Raw genomic sequence first — 21,842 nt, forward strand, 5'->3', positions numbered from 1 at the left:
ATGTAAAAATGTATGAAGGCTTGCAATTACATTAAAATTGTGTAGATATAAGTAAATTTTTAAACCAATAACATTATTTTGAAGATAATTAATTTAAATTATTTAAAAATATATAAAGAATAAAATTAAATAAAAAAATAAGATAGAGATGGTTTGGGTTTTAAGTATGTCTTAAAATTGTTTTTGTTCGGCTAAGAGTTAGTTTTTCTTGCAGGTAAAGAAACATGTTAACAACATCTGGTAACAGTGAAAGCCTACCCCCTTCTAGGTGGTTTGGTTTGTGTGGTTTTTCCTTGAGTAAGGGTAATGAGTCAGCCTGCAGAAACAAGTTAACAACATCTGGCAACAGTGAAAGCCTACCCCCTTACTTCCACGTGGCGTGGTTTGCATGGTTTTTCCTTGAATAAGGGTAATGAGTCAGCCTGCATTAGCAGAGATGGTTGTCCTCACTGCTGGTTTGGCAACTGAGTTATGATAAGTTTTCTCACCTTGACAAAAAGAGAAAAAATCTATTTAAATAAATAATTAATTCAAACAATTTAAAAATATAAAATATAAGATATAAAGAACTTTTCCTCATTAAATTTTAGTAGAAATGGAAAGCTATATCATGTATTTAACTGAATTAGTTGTAAAAATATATAAATTTATGGTTAAGATTTGTCATTATATTAGTAAACTTCCAACTTAAATAAATAATTAAGCTACAAAATTCTCAAAATACATCCATTGGGCAAGAACAAGGTAGAGGGGCCTCCTCTTCTAACTGATACCCAATTCCTGCAAATGGGAAGCTACATCACGTATTCCCAACACACAAAACAAACATGTAAGAGTGGACGAGAAAGTGGCAGAAATATAGAATAGCATTTTAATGTGAGGCAGACAAGCATGATGATGATCAAAACAATATTCTCCTCCATTCCGGACGCATGCTTGCATTCATCCATCTCTCCAGTGGCGCCTCGTATTATTATTGGACCCCTCGTAATATTATTGCTTAGTGCTGCTCCGCTACAAACCAGTGCTTGTTTTTTTCTAGTTTTTTACAAACCCTGGATTACACGTACTGCCACTCATTTTATGTATGTAAAGTCATCTGGAATGTGCTCAATGCCTTTTTCTGGTTTTTGCAAACCCTGGGCTACACTCACTGCCACTTAGTTTTTTTAATTATGTTCCCTTTATCCGTGTGCAGATGTATATATAAAGCTATGTGGGTTGTGATCAATGCCAACCAAACTAAAATTCCAGTGAAGGCTATAGAACTGTAGCCAAGCTTGTTCTGTTTTTCTTGCAGAAGGTGAGTAGTGTTATCAATTCATATATACCTATCACTCTACATGTATAATATTCGTTTATTGAATTGCCAGCTTTGTCTCAGGTATATTGCTATGGATACCCACTATCTAAATGCTCTGCTGGTGTGTTTCAATATAGTTCTGGTGTTCTTGGGACAGCTGAGATCAGCTTCTGCCGACGGTATGGAATATATATATATATATATATATATATATATATATATATATATATATATATATTAATGGTTTTGTAATTTTTAGGCGGGATTTAAGTGTACTTAAGGTATTTAGCTTTGAATTTTATGGTTTACATGATGTTTTTTTAATCTGGTTTTGTTTTTGAATTTTGAATCTTAAGATTTACATAATATTTCATAACAAAATGGTTTACATATGTTTTTCAACACCATTATTTTAATGAGTTTAATACACTTAAAATCTTGAATCTTATAATTTACATAATACTTTATAACACGACAATTCCATAAAACTTAATATTTATTATTCAAACAAAAAACAATAAAAATTTACTCATAACATCAAATTTTTTTGGCTGTTGTTTTTCTTATAGTTTCAGACAACAGTACTGGAACCCTGTACAATTCTTTCGCTACAACAGAGGTGAGAGCAGCAGTTTATAATGAATGAAGAACAGAAACTCTTAGAACAACAAGATATTCGATCATATTTAAATTTATGCATGTGGTGAGGGGTATTGGTATTATAGTTTGATATATGTTGGGTGTGGCTGTATATTTTTCAGTGCCAGAAACAGCCACCGCCATCTTCATACGGCGGAGGGATTGTTGCGAATCCGGAATTCAACAGTGGACTGGATGGCTGGAGCCCTTTTGGAGGCAGTATGCTGGAAATTCGATCGGACGAGGATGGGAACGAGTATTTGGTGGCCCGTGGAAGACAAAACAGCTATGATTCACCCTCCCAGCATCTCAATGTAACACAAGGACTGATGTATTCGCTTTCAGGTAACATCATTTCAAGCCCGGACATTGGCTTACATGGTACAATCAGCCAATGGCTGAAGTATTGGACTAACTTTATGATTTTTTCAAAATTATATAATGATGATAATATATTAATTAGTTTTAATTATATTATATAAAGATAAACATAAGCATATAAAAATTATATATAAAATATATTTTATAAAATTATATATATATAAAAGTTATGATGATGATAACATTCACTAAAAGTAATGTTGTCTATGAAATTTTAAGAAGAATAAGAATTTAATTGTAATTCTTTAGTATTTTAGTTTGGTCACTATAGTTGGGTTGACTTAACAAGTTAAGAAGATTGGAAGTGTGATAGATATTATGGAAATGAGCACTGATGTGAATAACAGCCTTACAATTCAAAAAAATGTTTTTCTTCCTCCACCATGTTAGTATAGCAAAGCTGACAAATTCTGTAGTCCCACGGAGTCTTAGGAGTAGACCTTGGGGGTAGACCACGACCCATTTTCACTTAGAAGCTCATGAGAATTAGTTTTAATCTTAGATATGTTCATCTTTTTCTTCGAGTTGGTCAAAAGAGAGATAATTCTGGTTCTGAAGGGTGGGGTTGATCATCTCCTTATAATATCTTAGCTTCCTTTTACCCTCCAGCTCATCATCAAACCGTAGCTTATCCTTAAATTTGGAGGTGATAGTATATTTGACACTATCCTTGCTTCCTAAGATGATCTCCTCATTTGTCCCCTAATAGTTGAGCCAAGGCTAGGATCCTTATGCCACCCATGCGACTAAAGTTAAAAACAATTTTAAGAAGCAATTTTAGTTTTTATTATATCACATTTTATCTTTAAATTTTGATTTAATATTATTTTTATTTTGTAAAATAGTCTTTTCTTTTATAATCCAATGGTTTAGTTAACACTAAATATCCCTGAGCATTCTCACTTAAGTTGAAGTTAGTTTTGATTTGAATTTAAAGTGCTTTAAAAAGCTCTTATTTTTCCATTTTCTTTAACTAATTTCTATAAATAAAATATTTAGACATAACTATGTTTTTATGGAGATAGATTTGCTTATATAAAAAAGATAGTATAAAATGAATTTCTTTTAATTTTGAGGTTATATGTTTTAAATATTCTTAAAATTTTAAAAACATTGTATGTCCAAATCTCATATTTATATAAAACTATTAAATTAATGAAAAAGTTTTTCTTACTCTAATTTAAAAATTCACTTATTCACAATTATTTCCAAATCCATAATAAACATTATATCTTTCATTTACCTTTTTCTTAATGATGTAGCTCCAACCTTTTTTTAATGCTATATCTCCATGATTGTAAAATTCATATATATATAATTAACTATAATTATTATAATTTTCCTTTTGTTGATATTGATTATCCAATTGTATCGGAAAATTTTGTTTAAAATAATTCTGATAAATTAATCTATTAATCAATATAAAATTTTAAAATTTTATATTTATAGTTTAGATTTATATTTTTTATTAAATTATTTAAACTTTATATTGAATTAAAAATTTATACCTTTACTATTCATTCATTTGTATAATTTAGATTTAATATTTTAATATAAAATTATATAAATTTAATTTTTATTTTTATTTTTAAATAATAATAATTTTTGGAATATATATATATATTTTGAAAAAATAGTTTTTTTTTCATGATTTTTTTAAAATTTATTATATTTATCAAATTTTATTTTAAAATTTACTTATTATATATATTAATAAAAATAATAATAATGTCAATTGGGATTATTTATAGCAGTTCTACGTGTTTATAAAGATTTTTTTATTCACTCTCACTATGACCTTGAGAATAAAAGAAGATAATTTCCCTTAAAAATTAAATAATAATAATAATTTTAAATATTTATATATTAATAAATTTTCGATGCATTAATTTAGATAATTAGAAAAAACATTATTATCAACTTTACTCAATCATAACAAATATTATTTATTATTATTATTATTATTTTTAAGAAAAGAAAAGTTCTATGTATGCATGCATTGTAAATTATTCCACACAGTAATATATATATATATATATATATATATATATATATATATAATTTTTATTTTAATTAACAACGCTATATATAGATATCATTTTTAATTAACAGTTTCATTTTTTTAATTAAAAAGTAATGTTACATATTGAATGGGAACTCACTTGTTAATATGACCTTGAGAATGAGAGAAGATAATTTCTTTTAGAAATTATATAATAATTATAATAATAATATTAATTATCTATATATTAATAAATTTTTGGATGCATTAATTTAGATAATTAGAAAAAGCATAACAAATATTATTTTTTATTATTATTAAAAAAAAAAATTTCAATGTATACATGCATTGTAAATTATTCCACACACTAATATCTAACTTTTATATATATATATATATATATATAATTAATTTTAATTAACAGCTCTATATATATAGATATCATTTTTAATTAACAGTTTTATATTTTTAATTAAAAAGTAATGTTACATATTGAATGGGACTTTACTTGTTAATATTGTAGTTTTATATATAATTTGAATGAATTTAATAGTTAAAAATATGTATTTTTTAAAAGAAAATTACGAGTTTAAAACTAGAAAATTTTTTACTTTAAATTTTAGAATGACCTTAAAATTAAACTGATAATAATAATTACTTTCACATTTTAAAATAAACATAAAAGATAATAATGATAATAATAATTACTTTTCCCCTGCACTCTGCATGAGTGTAATAATAATAATTACTTTTCCCTTGCACTCTGCATGAGTGTATGCTTGCTGGATGAGCGAATTAACTAGCAATGTTGGATATTTGATCAGCGTGGCTGCAGATCGGAGGAGAAAATACTTCGAGTGCAGTTGTTAAAGCCACCGTAGCTACAAGGAGTGGAGGGGTCACGAGGTATAACTGCGCCGGGACTGTAGTTGCACGCACTGGTTGCTGGTCTCTGCTCAAAGGAGGCCTTAATCTAGATATCTCTCCAGAATCGGCCACATTATACTTTGAGGTAAATTATCTAAACAAGGGATTTTACTACAGCATTTCCTGGATGGATGAATTTTATACATGCCCTATTCCAATTTTCTGGCATTAACTGTCATGATAATGGAGAAGTATTTATCTCTGGCAGAGCCCAGATACGAGAGTTGAAATCTGGCTGGATAGCGTATCATTTCAGCCATTCAGTGTAGACCAGTGGCAATGGCAACAGGAAACCAGTATTGAAAAGGTAACTATTTAATAGGCTAGTCCAACTGGGCTAATGAGAAGGCATGAATTATTATTATCTTGTATGGTAAGTTTGAAAATATTGTAGAATCTGATACATATGAGTGAGTTAGAATGCAAATTCTGATGAATTAAATGAATTCAAACCATTCACTTTATTCGGATCAGATTTTTAAATATTTTTAGAAATTGTATCAATTTACTTTAGTCAAAATAGATTAGAAAAATGTCTTTTGGATTAATCACATTATTAGGATTTGGTCAGTGTTTCAAACCAACTAATATGGTTCATCACCATACAATCTTCATGAATAAATAGCAGGGATGCACCATTGCTCTTTAACAGTGAACTTTGAGCAATGATGCATCCCTGCTATTTATTCATGAAGATTGTATGGTTTTTTCCCACCTTGTCCCGGGGTTGAACCACATTAGTTGGTTCAAAACTTCCACCAAATCCTAATGATATGATTAATCCAAAAAGCATTTCAATCCTAATGATATCATTAATCGGAAAAGCATTTCTCTACTATTTGTTTCAAATCCAATCAGATTCTTAAATATTTTTAAAATCTACAATCAAATTATCTTTACACATCATTTTCAATAACCCAAATAAACTATATCAACTATATTTATTAATAAGTAATATAATTATGCATCAAATCCAATTTACTCTGAATGCAAATATCAAATTATTCTTATAAAAACTCACTATAGAATCCAGAATCTAGAGGTATCAACACTCTAGAGATTACCTAGAATATTAGTCCTCACTTTTTATACTTCTGAGTTCAGAAATTTGATATGATGCTACTTAATTTTCATAGCAAACCAATCTATATGCAACTAACAAACCAATTGCAATTTTACAATCTATGGTCCTGCAAAATAAACAGAATCGCAAGGGAAATTTTATCATTCATCCTATCAACAGTACGGGGCAGAGCCTGAAAGAAGCCAAGCTATTCATCAATCAAACCAGGAGAGACTTCCCCATAGGATCCGCCATAGCCAAGACCATATTGGGCAATGATGCTTATCAGGTGGATTTCTTACCTCTAATTTAGTAAATTATAATGGATTTGGTTTTTTGGGACAGTATTTTTTTTTTTCTCAATTGTAGATTTGGAAAATATCTCTGAATAAAACCGAGGGTAACAGAGTAATTATTTAATATATTCTTGATTTTAAAATACTCCTGTATTACTCATCTGAACAAAAATCTAACCTTCCTCACGGTCTAACTTTGCTGGGGATTTTTTCAATGGTAGAAATGGTTCGTGGAACGTTTCAACGTAGCAACGTTCGAGAACGAGCTGAAGTGGTACAGCACAGAGTCCCAGCAAGGAAGAGAGAATTATACAGACGCTGATAATATGGTGAGCTTCTGCAAAACAAACAACATATCCATCCGTGGTCATAACATATTCTGGGAAGATCCGATGTATACTCCACAATGGGTAAAAAGCCTCGATGCCCAGCAACTCCAAGAGGCGGTGGACACTCGGATTCGTTCACTGGTGGGAAGATACCAGGGTCAATTTCTCAGTTGGGATGTAAGCAACGAGATGCTTCATTTTTCATTCTTTGAAGACATGTTAGGACCCAATGCCTCCACTAATTTCTTCCAACTCGCTCAGCAATTGGATCCATCCACCCCCATGTTCATGAACGACTACAATACAATCGAGGCCTGCAACGACTTGAAGACCATACCTGATGCATATCTGAAGAAACTCAGTGACATAAACCAGCCATTGCTCATGGAAGGAATAGGGTTGGAATCCCATTTTTCAAAGCCCAATATACCATTCATGCGCTCCGTATTGGACAAATTGGGCTCTAAGGGTTTACCAATCTGGCTTACAGAAGTCGATATTACAAATACAGGAAACCAAACCAAACAGGTAAGTTGTTTCTGTCGGTTTGCTGATCCTGATTGCAGAGTCCATGAATGTCAATGTCCTGTTGTTTCTGTCGGTTTGCTGATCCTGATTGCAGAGTCCATGAATGTCAATGATTTGGATAGATGGACAGTAGCTAGGTCAATTGTTGGATTTAATAGTTATTTGGTTTGGATCTGGTATTCTTATTTCTATTGCAAATGATTGGATGGATAGTAGCTTGGTATTCTTATTTCTATTGCAAATGATTGGATGGATAGTAGCTAGGTCAATTGTCTGACTTAATAGTTGTTTGGTTCGGATCTGGCATTTTTATTTGGATTGCAAATTTCCTGAAATTGTCAACAGAGTGCTCAAACAATTGACTTATCATTCCCAGATATTCCCCGACTTGGATAGTAGCTAGGTCAATTGTGTGACTTAATAGTTGTTTGGTTCCATCTGGCATTTATTTGGATGGACAGTAGCTAGGTCAATTGTCTGACTTAATAGTTGTTTGGTTCCTATCTCGCATTGTTATTTGGATTGCAAATTTCCTGAAATTGTCAAGAGAGTGATCAAACAATTGACTTATCTCCTTATCTCCTAATGGTCAGATTCTTAGATATTACCTGACTTGGATAGATAGTAGCTAGGTCAATTGTGTGACTTAATAGTTGTTTGGTTCTATGTAGCATTTATTTGGATGGACAGTAGCTAGGTCAATTGTCTGACTTAATAGTTGTTTGGTTCCTATCTGGCATTGTTATTTGGATTGCAAATTTCCTGAAATTGTCAAAAGAGTGATCAAACAATTGACTTATCTCTTTATCTCCTAATGGTCAGATTCCCAGATATTCCCTGACTTGGATAGACAGTAGCTAGGTCAATTGTTTGACTTAATAGTTGTTTGTTTCCAGTCTGACATTTATTTGGATGGACAGTAGCTAGGTCAAGTGTCTGACTTAATAGTTGTTTGGTTCCTATCTGGCATTTTTATTTGAATTGCAAATTTCCTGAAATTGTCAAGAGAGTGATCAAACAATTGACTTATTTCTTTAACTCCTAATGGTCAGATTCCCAGATATTCCCTGACTTGGATAGACAGTAGCTAGGTCAATGGTTTGACTTAATAATTGTTTGTTTCCCATCTGGCATTTTTATATGGATTGCAAATTTCCGGAAATTGTCAAGAGGGGATTAAAAAATTGACTTATCACATTATTTCATAATGGTCAGATGCCCACATATTCCTTGACTTGGATGGACAGTAACTATAGCAAAGTCAATTGTTTGACTTAATAGTTGTAATTTGGCATTTTTATTTGGATTGCAAATTTCAAGAAATTATAGAGAAATCAAACCATTAACTTATCTCCTTATCTCTTAATGATCAGATTCCCAAATATTCCCAAATTTACAATCCCTTAATTGACCAATTTCAACCAAATAAACCTAGTTGCTAACTTTCTTTGTTTCTAATATCCCAAATAGAAATTATTCCAATACAGGTGAGATTTCTAATTTCTATAATTTATATGGATTAAAACTCAAAACCACCCTGAACTGATCATAAAGTTTAATGTAACAGGGAGAGTACTTGGAACAGGTATTGCGCGAAGCATTTTCTCACCCAGCTGTGGATGGTATCGTTATGTGGTCGGCATTGCATCCCTACGGATGTTACAGGATGTGTCTCACAGACAATAATTTCACCAACCTTCCCACAGGAGATGTGGTGGACAAATTGATGGCAGAATGGAGTACCATGGATATCAGTGGGTTCACTGATGAGAGCGGGACCTTCAATTTCTCAGGATATTTTGGGGAGTATACGGTCACTGTAACGCATCCCAGCATTCCTAGTACTACCACTTCTTTCAAGGTCTCCAAGGATGTAGCTGCTGCAGACCAACCACAACACATTGATCTTCTTGTCTAACTATTTTAGTGAATCTCAAGTTCAGATCAGTCTTTTCCTAATTTCTCCTGAGCTAAAATCTGACTATCTTGTTCGCTATGGTTTCTGGTTTGTTTTTTTTTTGAAGTCACAGGTTTCTTCCCAACCCATTTACTTAGCAGCCTGATAAAATTTGAACACAAACAACATTATTAACAAAATTCTTTCTCATCCAATTATGCTATTGCAACTCAACCATTTCCTATGGTTTCTGGTTTGTTTGTTTTTTTTGAAGTTACAGGTTTCTTCCCAACCCATTTACTTAGCAGCCTGATAAAATTTGAACACAAACAACATTATTAACAAAATTCTTTCTCATCCAATTATGCTATTGCAACTCAACCATTTCCTATAGTTTTTTAATAACTGCTATAAATATATTTTCAAAATATATTTATTATGAATATTTTATGATCCCTCCTCATGAGACAATATCAACCATGCACGAGAGATTTTGAAGGACTACCACTTTTTTTATCGGTGCTAACTTCTTCGAGGAAAAAAAAAATAATAATAATAATATAGTGCTGGCTTATAATAATGCAGAGAACTGTTCATCTAAAATTTGATGCCTCTGTTTTTAACTCAAATTCGGGGCTTTATAATCATTTTAACTCATAAAATGTTAAATGAAATTTAAATTCGATACTTATAAATTATATTTCCATATGCCATGGCACATTATTTAGGCAGCAATACCATATGAAGTAGGTTCATATCGTAAACTAAAAATGACATAATATATTGAGCATATATTATGAGGCAAAGGGTTTTTATATTGACAAGCATAAAAAGTGAAGCTCAAAATTAATGAAAAATATAATGGGTATAAAATATGTTAACGGAAAAATAGATACGTACAATGATATCTAATGAAAGTAGGGGTTTTTAAATTGGGAAAGTGCATTAAGTTATTATCGGTAGGGAGTTAAATAATGTGCCTTTTAGAGGTATTTTCTAATATATAGTCAAATTAAAGGTATGTTTAGTATACCATAAACGAAGGTAATATGTCATAAGTTCATTGAATAAAACCCCATGTCATATACAATACCTAATTTTCTTACACATACATATAGCATTCATTAAACTAAATTCATATTCATTAAATTATATTTTATTCACAATCTTAATTTTGTAAGATATGCATATATGGCATTCATTGAACTAAATTGATATTCATTGGATTATAGCCAAATTCATTCCATAAACATTTTACAATTTAGGATTTGTGGAAATGTGACTTGGCAAAAAGTGAAATCATAATATATATAAATAATAATTTTATATATACATATTTATAATTTTTAATTAAAAAATAAATAATTATTTATTTCCAAAAATCACAATCACCATATAACATATAACATAATCTTTTAATGTTAGCTATTTCAAAATACATAGCCTAAGAACATAACTCAATAACTTTAAAAACTTATAATTCACACGCTCACAATGTAAATTTTCAGAATCAACAAAACTTTTGAAACTTTAATGTAATGTTTTCTGCTAGATTATTTCCCTTTTTAAGAATGTGCTTTCCTATAAAGATTAAGCCCCTTTACATCTGGTCTATCTTTCATTTAATTTGTTGTAAATATGAACGTATAAATTTATAAGAAGCTTCTTTTTTTTTAAAATTATATTCAAGATGAGATAAGATAAACCTATATTCACACGCTCACACTGTAAATTTTCAGCATCAACAAAACTTTTGAAACTTTAATGTAAATGTAAGGGTTTCTGCTAGATTATTTCCTTTTTTTTTTTAAGAATGTGCTCTCCTATAAAGATTAAGCTCCCTTTACATCTGGTCTACCTTTTCATTTAATTTGATGTAAATATGAACGTATAAATTTATAAGAAGCCTTTTCTTTCAAATTATATTCAAGATGGGATAAAGTAGGGTATAAATTTATAAGAAGCCATTTTTTTTTAAATTATATTCAAGATGAGATAAGGTAGGGTATAAATTCATAAGAATCCTTTTTTTTAAAATTATATTCAAGATGAGATAAGGTAGGGTTAATTGATAGAATTTTTATTTTGTTATTTTTTTATTCCGAAATTTTATAATATTTTTATTTGAGACAATTTTGAGTAATAGATATCGAATAAAATTAATTAACTAAAATTAATCAAATAAGTTAATTAAATAATTTTATTTGTATATTTGATATTAAATAAATTTACAAAAAATAAAGTAATATACATTTCGTACATATTTGGGTTTAGGCAGTAAAAATCACTCAAATTTTGGGTAAGCATTATTTTCAAACTATAAGTTCAAATTTAGCAAAATTAGAGTCGTTGGGAAGCTTTCGAGAAACCACACTCGATGAAGCAATTGAAGCGAAAAATAGAGAAAAATGTAAAACCACAAAAATAAAAAAAAATAAAAGCATACAGGAAGTGTAACGACCAAAATTTACATAGAGGGTCCCCATAATTATTATGAAGAAAATAAAGTAAAAATGGGGGGTTGGTATTTTGCCACAACAATGGCTACATAAAAAGAAGAAGAAGTTATCTCTAGTTAAAAGGTAATGAGCTCAAATTTACCAAAAGGTTGAAATGGTGAATCATATCAAGCCTTCAAACATTAAAATGCTTCCCATGGGTCCCACATTAATAGATCAAGCAATATAAGTTTTAAAAAGATAAGTACTTGAAGTAAACAAGGTCTAAAACCATGAATCCAAGATTTTGGGAATTGTTTAATATTAAATTTACCCCATGCGAGTGACAAAAGAGGTACAGATAGGAAGTTTAAAGAAATGATACATCCATTGATATAAATGACCTCTTTTACCTGACATCGCTTCGCTTCCAGCGAGTGTCTATAGCCCCAACGAAGTGTCTTAGTACCACATAAGCATACTCCTGCTACCAGCAAGCCTGTTCAGTGCCTCGATGGGTTTACTTGTGTTTCCCACACATAAGTGTTTCAACCCTCTTTTACTACCCTTATGATAAACATTATTTAGAGATTTTTTTTTGGCAATTGGGTGAAGAGGGTAGGGTGGGACAAGATATTTTAACAGCAATGGATATAATACTTGTAAATGTTTGACTCCCACATCTTTACCTACAACTGTTGATCTAGAGGTTCTTTATGTGAAATAGGGGATGTTGTATCTTTGAACATAGTTCTAGGTTGGGAAATTGTGCCAAAACATCTAAGTAAGGGTTTAATTGAATTGGATGACCAATGTATTGAACCTTTAACACTTGTAAAATCTAAATATTTCTGAGAAACTCAAAAGGTTGATTTTCATTCATAACAGGATAAATCTTTAAGTTGAGTTTGAAAGCAGAAATTAAGAAAATATATCATAATCAAACATCCATATTGAATATTTAATTAATCAAATACAGTTGATGTGTGGAGAAAAATTCTACAACCAAACAATATATGTTCAAGAGATGACATAAGGCAACCATTAAAAGATATAGATGAATTAACTTAAACAGACTGTTTAGTTAATTAATCTCTTTAATTATTATAATTTTGTAGTGGGATGTCATGGAGATTCATACTCAATCTAGCCTTACCCCAACTCCTATGTTACCTTGAACATATGCAAAATTTAATTATGGAAAACATAAATGAATAAACAGAAAAAAATCAGATGGACACAAAAGTTGTTAAGAATGAAGCCAAAATCCTTTGATTATCTTCAAAAATATTTCAGAGTATTACAATGGTGTCACTGGATCATCACAAGGGTTCAACCCTTCCTTATCTGAACTACAAAATACTTATAGAGTGTAATTCAAGAATATCTAGATCTAAAATAAAATTTATTACAAAATGGAATATTATCCAAAAATGATTTGGATATTACAAAATAGAACATAAAAATAGTTATTCTGAACTAACTTGAATAATCATCACACAATTCAAGAGTGTTTTTTGATGACTGCTACTGGAAACTGAATTTTTTGCTTTCTACTATTGGAAAAATTTCCTCACCTCATTTAGTAGAAGCTTTTGGGGACCAAAAGCCTCCAAAAAAGGGGAGGTTTGATTCAGATTTGATCATTATATTGTTTTTTATCCATCTCAATGCATTCAGAGTGGAAAAAATGGAGGAATCAACTCACGGGATTGTTTTACCTACGGGACCCAGTTTGGCAAAACAGGGTTTGAAACCTTCCGGGAGCATTTTGAGACACCAAACGACGTATTTTGGGGGTAAAAATTTGTCACAAAAGTCCACATTTTTATTCTATTCTACACACAAATATATTTCCAATAGCACAAGACGTAAGTTAATCAAAGTTTGTACGCGAAAGTTGTGCCACTCAAAAGTTGCCATTCTTGTTTTCACACCCATAATTCGAGAGGATGCCACATCAACCCCCATTATTCATGGAAAAGCGACTATCCACTTGATTATGATGCAAAAGACTCTAGAAGGTTCTATATGGTAACTCTGGTTAAGAGTTGAGGTAGCCAAACTTAACCACTAGTAGGCTATCGAGATGTGTTATAACCCGATCACTAGGAGGAAGAGGTATTCCATTCTTTTGGGTGCATTTGTTTCGTGTCTAAGAAAAAATATCTAAGATGGATAGGAGGTAGAGCATACATAGAGTATTTGTGCATTATAGCAGCCCATGTGCCACAAGCCATACTTCTTTTCACTTACATCCATATTTCTAGACAGAGAAAGAGAGTGGAGAGGCCTCACCTTCTAGATAGGTCTTCTCCCTAAAGAGTTTCCCAGACTATGTATTGTGCCTTATGTGTGTGTGATCTTTTATTTTTTCATTCTTTATTTTCTGTATAATTTTCATTCACATGCATGCACTATTAACAGTAAATCTATAGATACAAAAATCTAATAAAATTGTAATAGTGTAGAATTTCAGATTTTTAATATAATATTATTAGATTTATTCTGACAAACTATCTAGTGGAATACGTACCATAGTTTACAAACCAATCACTCAATTATTTATTCCCTAAATCTCTCATGATTTATTCCTCAAATATCTCATGATTTATTCACTTATCTCTCATGCTTTTCAAGGTAGATTTGTTTTTTCCTTATGGAAAAAGTCTTACCTATCCATACCTTTTCTATGTAGGTTTTAACCCTATATAGAAATTACCTGCAGAAAAATTTTTAAAACAGAAAATAAACAATGACAAGGATATAAAACAAATACACAGAGATTTCCTGTGGATCCCAAAACTGGGACTACCAGATTGATTTTTCATTATATTCTTTTCAACATTATAATATATATATATATATATATATATATATATATATATATATATATATATATATATATATATATATATATATATATATATATATATATATATATATATATATATATATATATATATATATATATATATATATATATATATATACATGTCGAAGCATTCATAAACTCTAATCCATTAACCCTGGATTAGAACATAATTAGTTCCCTTGACCGGATCTACAAAATACCATGGGCAAAAAACCATTATGCACAAAACCATGTGCAAACCATAGGTAGGTCCGTTCACCTAATATAGGGTCCAAAAAAAAAATTACCGGGGCACTGCCACAGATCCCATGCAAGGGGGCTATCGCTCCCCTGAAACCCCCTGACAGGGGGGGCTGCGCCTAACACAACGAACAAGGGGGGTTATCGCTCCCCCACGTGTGCGACTAGTCGTGGAAAGAATATAACACACACCCATAATTCTAAACCTATGAATCATCTAGTTCTAAACTCATAAAATATATCAACTTGGAAAATATAATTTATTTACATAGAAGAATACAAATTATTCTCAAAAGTCAAGACCCCTTCTTAAATCCCTTTTACATCAAGGACTTAATGGCTTGGAATCTCCAATTCTCATGCATCAAGAAGCATTTGGAGTACTAGTAGATTTGTAGAAACAGAAGATTCATGTTCTTATACAATAACTCTTAGATGTTCTTGTTGCATACATTGATTCCACTTCCATTTTTATTTTTTATCCAAAAACGCACCATGATGAACCAATAGTTTTCCAGTTTGTTGATTATACAATCTATAAACCTTTTTCTCCTCATAATAGCCGATAAAAATTCATTTCACAATTTTTGTTGAGAAATGGCAACAAAAAATTCCATAATTTGTCCTTGAATTAAATTGTGAATTAAAATCGAATTGTATTCTCATAGCAACTTGTAAATAGTTAATTAAGTTTAAATCAATTTATTAACTTAGGAATTTCAAGTTGGAATTCTTTTTGTAGTCATGTATGTGTGATTCCTATATTTTATGGGTACAAGATGAGTTTATTTGAGTTGTAATTAGATAACTTAGTTTGATTGAGTTATGGTCAGTTAAGTTCTAACTGTTGGAGGAACTAGTAGAGGTTTAGTAGTGAGTTGGTGCATCCTCAGTGCTACTCCAACTAACTGGAGATTCACTCAATAGAAACTCATGCATGCGAGTTCATAGAAACATCCAGTTGAGACTAGAGTGCAGGGACAATGTACTATCAGTTGTATGATTTTCTGAGTTGTACAAATCATGCATGCAATCAGTTATGGACCTAAGTTTGGATTGCGCAGTTTTGGAAGAAGGATTTCCCAATTAAATATGGGTTGATCCTCTTAGGAATTGCGCAAGGAAATAGGGGCTTGGCAGGCAACAGAATTGGCTAACTATTGGATAGAGTGGGTTTGTGAAGCAGAGAGTTGATTATACTTGTGCATGGATTTTTCTAGTGAGAACAAACATTGTATTTTCATCTTGGATTTCTGATTAATGCAATATAGATAGTCAGGGTTTTGAGAAGTTTCTTTCCCCAGAGAAATATTGTGTTATGTGTGATTGATATTCTTCCTCTTGTTGATTATTGTTTTCATCGATCTATTGGTTTCTGTTGTTGAAAGTAGAGTAGATTCTTGTCTTGTGTTTTAGAAAACTACATGAGCTATTGAATCTACAAGAAAATATACACTTTTATCATCCACTTTTCACCCTTTTTCAGTAAGAAAATGAGCATAAGCAATACAACCAAAGACATTCAAATGAGCAGCATTAGATTTTCTTCCACTTTGTATTTGATATGGACCCATATTTTTCACACTGGTCGTTCACATCTATTAAGAAAATAAATAGATACAACAACATAAGCTTCAGGACAAAAGGCATTTGGAAGACTTTTCCCTTTCAACATGCTCCTAGACATATCAACGATTGTCCTATTCTTTCGCTCAACCACACTATTTTGTTGGGGATCATAACTCATTATTAATTGCCTTTCGATATTATTCATTTTGTAATAATAAATCAAACCCATTAGAAGTGAATTCTCCCACTCTTTCTATGCATAATATCTTCATGACATAACCACTTTACTTCTCAACAACATATTTAAATTATTGTTGAAAGATTAAAAATGCATTCATTTTTTCTTTAATGAAATATACCCATGTTTTTTAGCTAAAACCATTAACAAAAATAATAATGATCTGCATCTTTTCACTTCAAAGATGCATACAGAATTGCATTTAAAAGGGTATGTAACCATAAGATGCATACACATAAAAAAATCAGAAATAAACGACATCATGAAAAGAAAGGACACAAACAAGTTGGTAATAGAGTTCACCCAGTGTGGGCTACGTCTCCAGACCTTGCTCAATGTGGGGAGGTCTCTTTTATTAATCTTCAGCGAAATCAAATTACATGCATGTACAAAAGACACCTTATACCTCCAATTCCAGAGATGGCCTCAAAATTCACACCTATGTTGAAGAAAAGGACTACACCATTGAATTCCTGGCAAAAAATCGTGAAAAATGACTACAAACTTGACCCCTTTCTGCTTTGGTCAAAATTCAAAACCCCGGAAATCTCAAAGATTCCTTCTCGTGGATTCACTAGAATTTGGCTACTGAGATGAAGAATCTGATCACATCGTCGTATTCCTGGCAAAAAACTGAGAAAAATGAGTATAAAGTCATCCTGGTTCTGAAACTGACAATTTAGGCGCCCCGGGGAATCTTTCAGCTTGCATGCAGAGACATGCGTCAAGGTTCCACATTCATGGTTCCACCCTCAATAGTATGCCTCTAGAAAATCCAGTGCTCATATTAGAAAATTGTTTGCACCATTAGACTCTTGGCGAAATTCTGATTCATTTGAGTATAAACTTTGCATATTTTCGACATTGTGAAAAATTGGCTCTAAAGGAATCTTTTAGATTCTGCACATATTCCCTTCATTAGGGTTTCTCTCCTTGGTTTTCATGCCCACTCAGTGTTCCACTGCAACTCTGGGTTCTGTGCGCACTCCTCTCTCCTTCATTGGTTGGCGAATGAATCAATTGTGTTTAAGTAAATAAGCGTCAACGTTATTTTCAAGGCTCGATGGGTTGGCAACTTGATTGGCCCGTAGTTGGTAGGTGGTTGGGAGGTAGAGGTCCCGTGGTCATTCTACCCCACATTGAAATCGGTTGTGTGTTTTTTTGGTTTTATGTTGAAATGAGATGAGTCTTTATGGGGTCACTGGTGGCGGATCGGCCCACGCGCTCTACATAGAGTGTTACCGTTGCATAACAGTCGGGAAGGGTTTGGGTCATCTGCAACCCCTACCTGTTATATCCACATATATATATATATATATATATATATATATATATATATATATATATATATATATATATATATATATATATTAAATTTTAACACATTTTTCAAAATTCCTAGTCAGATTTTTAGGGGTCAACAGCAAAATTAAGTAGGTGACAATTTTGCCAATTCCGGCCGCTGAAAATTGTCGCTGCAAAGTGTCAAATTTTTTTCTCGTTAGTGGCCGTCAAATTTACCTTCTCTGCAAAATTTAGATGGACTCCAAATTTAGTTGGTGCTCTGCTAACTTTAGCTAATAGGCCAAGTTGCCCAAAACTTTGACTGACCATAACTTTCACATACGATGTTAGATTGAGGTGTCGTTTGCACCATTGGTAATCTTATGACAAGATTTTAGATATAATCTTAGTTGCATGAAAATCTAGGGAATTTTAGTTTTGAGCTTTTCTTGAGCCCTCTTTGATCTCTAGGTGTTTTTGTAACCACCTAGATCAAATAAAATATTTATTTTTGTTGAGAGGCAAAATTTTCATATGACCACATATACCTGCATGTACTAGCTCCATTGGTTTTTTTTTTTCACTCTCTGAGATTTTCGTATGAGAAATAAGTGTTTTTGCTTTTTATCAAGAAAATATCCATCACATACTTACTTGATCAGCATAATCAAGAGACAAACATTTAACCACTTGCTTGTTATGTAATAATTTTAAATCTCTTATATTATGATGTTCATGTCTCATATTCCATTGCGAAATATTATTATCATAGCCAACTTTTGATGCTCTATTTTCTTCACTTGAAAGATTGAGAGCAAAAATTCTATTTTGTAGGATCTTATTTTTGGCTATAATCTAATTATGATTTTCATTATAATAGATTATGCATTCACCGTTTTTTAAAACAAAAGAGCATCCCTTTTCAATAAGTTGCCCCACACTCAAAAAATTATGTGTTAAACCAAGAACACATAAAGCATCATTAATATGTTTTATTTTTCATTGTTTTGTGTTTCTGCAATTACTTCTTTACCTTTAACTTACACTAGCTCATGATCTCCTAGAAAAATTTCAAATTTAGTAGATTCATCTATATTTACAAAGTTATCTTTGTTTCTTGTCACATGATTTCTACAACTACTATCCAAAAGCCACAACTTCTTGGAAACCTTATTAGTTGAATCACAAGATAAAAATAAAATTCCCACGTCTTATTTTTCTTTAGAAAAGTTGGCTTCTTGTTTTTTCGAGCAATTACTTTCATAATGGCCAAATATTTTACAATAAAAACATTGAACTTAGAATTTTCCAAATCTTTTAACTCAATCACTACTTTTGTTACCTATTACGTTGTTGTTTGTAGGAAAACTTATTCTTCAATCTCTACCTCCTCCATACACTTCTCCTTTTCCTCTTCCATGAGTGGTCAGAATTTTCTCATGGGAAATTTCTCAAATTCATGATGTTTATCTCCATAAATTGCCTTTTGCTTGAAAAGCCTACTCAAAATATTTTCAAGGTATCTACAAATCATTTTTCATGATATAGAAGAGATCCCATAAGCTCATTCATAGGAAATTGAGTTAAATCTTTAGACTCTTCAATAATAAAAACAATTAATGGGATCAAATTTTGTAGGAAGACTTCTTTAAAAAACTTCAAAATTATTTTGATCTCTTAATTCTTCTAACATATGTTCTAATTTGATTCGCTATTCCCATCACTCAAGTGAAAAAATATTGCATAGACTCATAATTTTTCATGTAAAGAATTTCAAATTCTCTTATGAGAGATTGCAATTTTACAACTTTGAGGTTATTTCTTTCTTGATATGCTTGTTGTAGCACATCCCATGCCTCCTTTGATTTGGCAAAAATTCTTGGAAAAATAAAATCATGCAATGTCTTATGAGTCCCTTTTTCAGTTTTCCCTCAAAATTTCAGTCTCATAAGATTTTCCCAAAAAAATTCCTAATGCATGTATGCCAATTTTCCAAAAATTTTGCAGTGTTCCCAAAAATTTTGCAATGCCTTTTGAGTCTCATAAGATTTAAATTTTGATTGGATCGCAATTTATAAATTTGCAATATTTAGTTAAAGCTTTCTTATTTCAACTATAGGTGGAGGTAGGGGGGTTGACTCTTTTTTTTAAAATATTATTTGAGGGTTGAGATTATCTCTAGGGTGAATATGCCTAGAATATCTTTCGTCTTAGTTCCCAATCTATGGCTATGTCGTGAGGGAACCTGGAGCGACGAGTCCTTAATGTGATTTCACTTGCTGTATTGTGTGTTACAAAAGGACGGTCTCCACGTTTCATTATCCACCATCGTCGTTTGGGATTCCTCGGGCAGGGAAAGGACCAAACCAACATCACAATATCTAGGTCCCTCCTCGATTTCCCTCATCTATTTCCATGTTTGCAAGGAGTTTTCACTGACCAAGGTGAGAAACTATAGAAAGTAGTGGAAGATTGTTAGAATAATAATCGCACATGATTGTATGATGGCGATAGTCGGCGGGGAGGTGGCAGAGAGTCAGCGATAGTCAACGGATTTAAATACGAAGTAAATGGTAGTTTGTGGAATCCCTTTAGATTCTCCGGCTGGTTTTTGTATAAATTTATGTGCTTGGTAATTCAATAGACAAGCTCATGTAGTCAGTTTCAAGTTTCTGGCTGGTATGAGAGCCGACGATTTTGGTTGTGGCTGCCATTTGACGAAGAGCGAGAGTTGTGGGCAGGCGTGCTACAAAGATATAGTGGAAGAAGCTTTGAGGAGTTGTGAGGGTTGTGTGTTTTTTATGCAATATTAGATACTCTACCCGTGTTTCTCTATAAATCTTAGAATTTCACAGATGATTTGGATTGCGTAGTTTGTCTGTGTCAATTCGAGGAGTAAATAGCTTGTAACTTTGTGGTGGTTTCGTTGAGCACCGTATGTGGAGCTGAGGGACGTGAAGGTCACCGATCAGTTAAATGGGGACGAAGAGGGCTTGGCATTTGTAAAGAAGCCAAGGCAGCCCTAAGCATGGAGATATGTGGTAAAGCCTCGGTGATGAATGAAGAGCCAACAAATGTTGTGTATTAGACGAGCCTACTGAACAAGCAGGAAGATGTCATCACTCGTAAATGTGATATTGAACATTTACCAATACAAATTAATCGGAAGCACTCATATTTTTGACAAAAATTGCAACTAGAAAATTGTGTATGATAACTACAGTTGTATTTGTAGTTTTCTCCCTATCGATAGCAGAGCAACAAACAGTGAGAGGAGTGGTCCATAGGAGGGTCGAGTTAGACTTTACCGAAGGTGGATGCGCATCTAAGTACAGGCGGGATGCTTTCACGCAACATGATTAATTGCCTTTTGAGCGTTCATTTTGTGTCGTGGCTAGGATTTGCAGCCAACCCAGTGAGAAAGCAAGATTTTTTGGTGTAACATCTAGTGTAGGAAAGTCATAAGGTTGTGGAGTAGCGTGAAGAGAGGAGACAATCATGGCTTTAGAAGTTGTTGTGAGGCACACGCATTGGTGATGAGCATGTTATTGTGGCCGTGGAGACCTGGGCTAGTGAATCTATGTGCCAGTATGGTGCCAGTAAGCAAGCCGAGGACGTGTGAAGCGTAGAGAGAATGGATTTTGATCATTGATTTCTCAGGCCGTGTGAGTTGCTGCAAAATTGTGTAAAGCCCAAGTTGCTTGGCATCGTGGAGCTTTGAAGATGGAGCTGAAGTTTAGATTTAGAGTGTTGGATCGCTGCAAAAAAGGAGATCCAGAGACCATGAAGATCTAGAATAGGAGATGAAAATGGCTTAAGGAGACCAAGGGGAA

The 21,842-nt window shown here is 32.1% G+C and overlaps 1 protein-coding gene across 1 annotated transcript; it reads left to right on the plus strand.

The window, feature by feature from the left end:
• The first annotated feature begins 1,177 nt into the window (after positions 1-1,177).
• On the plus strand, positions 1,178-9,386 carry LOC149138171 (endo-1,4-beta-xylanase 5-like). Its single transcript, XM_089450271.1, has 9 exons — positions 1,178-1,303; positions 1,385-1,482; positions 1,873-1,922; positions 2,065-2,287; positions 5,150-5,337; positions 5,461-5,559; positions 6,458-6,604; positions 6,833-7,468; positions 9,036-9,386. The coding sequence occupies exons 2-9, from the start codon at positions 1,395-1,397 to the stop codon at positions 9,384-9,386; spliced, it is 1,782 nt and encodes a 593-aa protein (XP_089306397.1). The 5' UTR covers positions 1,178-1,303; positions 1,385-1,394.
• Positions 9,387-21,842: the final 12,456 nt, after the last annotated feature.

The sequence above is a fragment of the Pinus tabuliformis genome, chromosome X, assembly GCF_031772625.1.
Source record: "Pinus tabuliformis cultivar Carrire ecotype Pingquan chromosome X, CPIR1, whole genome shotgun sequence".
Taxonomy (NCBI): Eukaryota; Viridiplantae; Streptophyta; class Pinopsida; order Pinales; family Pinaceae; genus Pinus; species Pinus tabuliformis.